Source organism: Nannospalax galili, unplaced genomic scaffold (genome assembly GCF_000622305.1).
Source record: "Nannospalax galili isolate Female #2095 unplaced genomic scaffold, S.galili_v1.0 scaffold936, whole genome shotgun sequence".
NCBI classification, from domain to species: Eukaryota; Metazoa; Chordata; class Mammalia; order Rodentia; family Spalacidae; genus Nannospalax; species Nannospalax galili.
Window position 1 is genome coordinate 1,998,855 of NW_008337142.1, and position 3,421 is coordinate 2,002,275.

Genomic DNA, 3,421 nt, shown 5'->3' on the forward strand with positions numbered 1-3,421 from the left:
ATAAATTAAAAAGACAAATAAAAATAGAGAGCATGAAATCAGGGAACCAGTAGGAAGCTGGGAGTAAAGAGGGGAAGGGTCTAAATATGATCAAAATAAATTCTTTGAAATTCTCAAATCAATAAAAATATTTTAGTAACTATTTTGAAATACTAAATTTAGACATTCCTATGCATGCCTTCATACCTTTACTACAGATGTATATACATGCCAATAAATGGTCAGATGATCTGAATAGATGTTCCTCCAAAGAATAATGACGATGACCAAATGTCTATGAAATGTTTTTCAAAGATGTTAATTATCAAAGAAATTTATAGCATTTGTGACTGGGCAAGTCATTGAGTAGCTTCCTTAGTCTAGCTATGTGATAATTTTATTTGTGAGTTAATTCAAATAAAGTGATTTTATTTTAAATATTTTGGGACTATGGACATGGCTCAATTAAGAGTTCATACTGCTCTTGGGGAGAACATAAATATATAAATCTGGTTATCAGCATCCACACTGATAGCTCACAACTGCCTTTAAGTCCAGTTCCAAGGATACCAGACACCTCTGGCTACCATGGGCACTTATACTCACATGAAGATACACACATACACAGTTAAAGTAAAAAAATATTTTTAACATATTTTTAAGAAATGTAAATGAATACCAAAATGAGAGGTCATTTTACCCCATCAAGATAGCTAGCAGCAATACTCAAAAATAGCAAATCCTACAAAGCCATGGAGAAAAGAGAGTTCTTACATGCTTTTGTAGGGAATGTCCACTAACAAGTTATAAAGAACAGTATGGAGACTACTCAGAAAACTAAAAATAAGCCTACCATATGATCAACCCATCCCACTTGGGGAATATACACTAAGGTAATGAAATCAGAATATCAAAAATATCTTCATTCACTCATGAATTCATAGCATTTGGAATACCCCAAATATGAAATAAGTCTAAGTGTCTGTAAGTGGATGGATAAATCTAATTATACATATATTAAGATATTAGAATATTTTATAGCCATAACAAAATTAAATTCATATACTTGCAGCCAAATGCGGGAAATCTGAGGGCATTATGCTAAGTGAAAAAAGTCAGATCAGAAAAAAATAAGGTGATTCCGGTCATATGCTACAATAAACTAACCCAGTTTACTTGAAAGTAAAATAGTAAATTTTAGAGGTGGGGAAAGATAGTGCAGGGGTGGGGTACAAGGAAGTTAGATGTTGAGCACCAAAGCACAGAGTCAGGAGGAGGGATAATTCTAAAGTTCTGTAGTGCAGTGAGGTGACCACAGTTCATAGCAACCCATTATCTGTCACATGAAGAACTAGAGGAGAAGCTTGAGGCCAGAGAGCTAAGGAAATGCGGAGAGGGATTTTTTTCACTGTGAATTATGAACATTTACAGAAATATCACACTATACACTACAAATATGTAAAAACTCTTGAACATTGTATATAAATGATGAAATAACAAATATTTGGGCAGCATGTCAGTCTCAGTCATGCAAACCTTTTCTTCATGTATCTCATGTCATGTTTCCTCCAGCACTGTCATGGTGGTTTGTCTGGGTACACAGAAGCCAGGACTGATGTTTTCTGATGTTAGGGGTCACAATTAATTTTCCTTTTCTTCGAAATAAAGATATTTATTTTGAAAGTTGTCACAGTTACATATTTTTGTTACCACCTATGCAACAGGTTAAATATTTCTTTAGCTATTATAATTTTTATCTATAAATACACAAAATAAGCAGGCATATCATCAAATATACTTCATTCACAAGTTATTATATTAGATATACTTTTACATTATAAATGCAACACACAGTCATTAACATTTCAGTAGTGGAAAGAGATTTATAAGAAACAAAATGTTTTGTGGATTGATATCATTAAGTATCTAAAAATACACACAGTTTCACCCTTTGAACAACTTTCATCAATGCAGTCTTAACTTCTTTGTTCCTCAGGCTGTAGACAATAGGATTCAGCATGGGGATGATCATAGTATAAAACACCGATATGAATTTGTCTGTGTCCATGGAGTGACTGGAACTGGGCTTTAAGTACATTATGGTGACAGTCCCATAAAATGTGAAAACCGCAGTGAGGTGAGAAGCACAGGTGGATAAGGCTTTCTGGTATCCTTCTCTCGAATGCATCTTCAAAATGCTCATAAATATGAGCAGGTAGGAAATCAAGATGACAAGAACAGCAAACATAATGTGAAAGCTTGCCATAAGAATAAGAATCATCTCATTCATTTGTTTATGAGAGCAAGCCAGAATCCTCACTGCAGGGATGTCACAGAAGAAGTGATGGACCACATTGTACACACAAAAAGAAAGGAAGAATGTGCCTCCTGTTTGTAATGAAGCATTCAGAACCCCAAAGGCATAAGAGCCTACAGCAAGACAAGCACAAACACTTCTTGTCATGATGGTGGTGTAATGTAAAGGTTTACACACTGCTGCATAGCGATCATAAGCCATGGAAGCCAAGAGGTAACTGTCTACAGTGGCACAAAATGCAAAGAAGAACATCTGAGCAGCACAGGCAGTGTAGGAAATTAAATTGTCTCCTGTAAGGAGTCCAGTCATGACCTTGGGTGTGATTGCTGAGGAAGAACCAAAGTCCACCAAGGAAAGGTTACTGAGGAAGAAGTACATGGGGGTATGGAGACGAGAGTCTAGCAAAATCAGTAAGATCATCCCCAGGTTCCCAATCAAAGTGAAGACATAGATGAGTGTAAACATCATAAAAAGAAGAACCTGAAGGTCTGGGGCATTGGTTATTCCCAAGAGAATGAATTCACTCACCCCTGTGCTGTTCTTCATAGCAGTGGTTCTGGAATCACAAGATACACATTGAAATAGGCAAAAATAATGAATCAAAGAGATGAGTGGTAAAAGGAACAGAGCTTCACAGAAATTACAATGTAAAAGCATTTTTTTCACAGCAATTTTTATTCTGTACTATTCTCCAGATTTAACACAAACAGTTTAACAAATTAGCATACAACTTTACCCATGCACTATAATATAAAGAAGGTATTCATGGATCACCTTACCCACATCTCAATTCTGCATGAGTAAGCTGAATTGAAAGAAGTAATACTGAGCTGTGTATGGTCACATGCCTAAAACAAATTCATCTCTGAAATAAGGTCTTTGCCTCTAATAAGAGACTCCCCTACTATACCACTCATAAGCCTGGCACATTACATGGAGAGACACATTTAGTCTTCTGTTAAACCCCATGAATTTGACCAGTTATTATTTCCCTATATGAAGTAACAGCTAAAGATTAAGAAATTTATTCAAGATAATGCAGGCATTTACAGAGATCATAAACTTTTAGATAAGTTATAGTTTCTTGGCTATTATATTCATGAATTTCAATTGATCATTAAGTTC

At 35.3% G+C, this 3,421-nt stretch overlaps 1 protein-coding gene across 1 annotated transcript; it reads right to left on the minus strand.

Annotated features, from left to right (window-relative positions):
- Positions 1 to 1,897: 1,897 nt before the first annotated feature.
- Positions 1,898 to 2,842, minus strand: LOC103733364 (olfactory receptor 5B17-like). Its single transcript, XM_017797911.1, has one exon. It carries the CDS (start codon positions 2,840 to 2,842, stop codon positions 1,898 to 1,900), a length of 945 nt encoding a protein of 314 aa, XP_017653400.1.
- Positions 2,843 to 3,421: the final 579 nt, after the last annotated feature.

Coding starts and splice junctions, on each gene's coding strand:
- LOC103733364 (XM_017797911.1), bottom strand. CDS start 2,842: ATGAAGAACAGCACAGGGGTGAGTGAATTCATTCTCTTGGGAATAACC.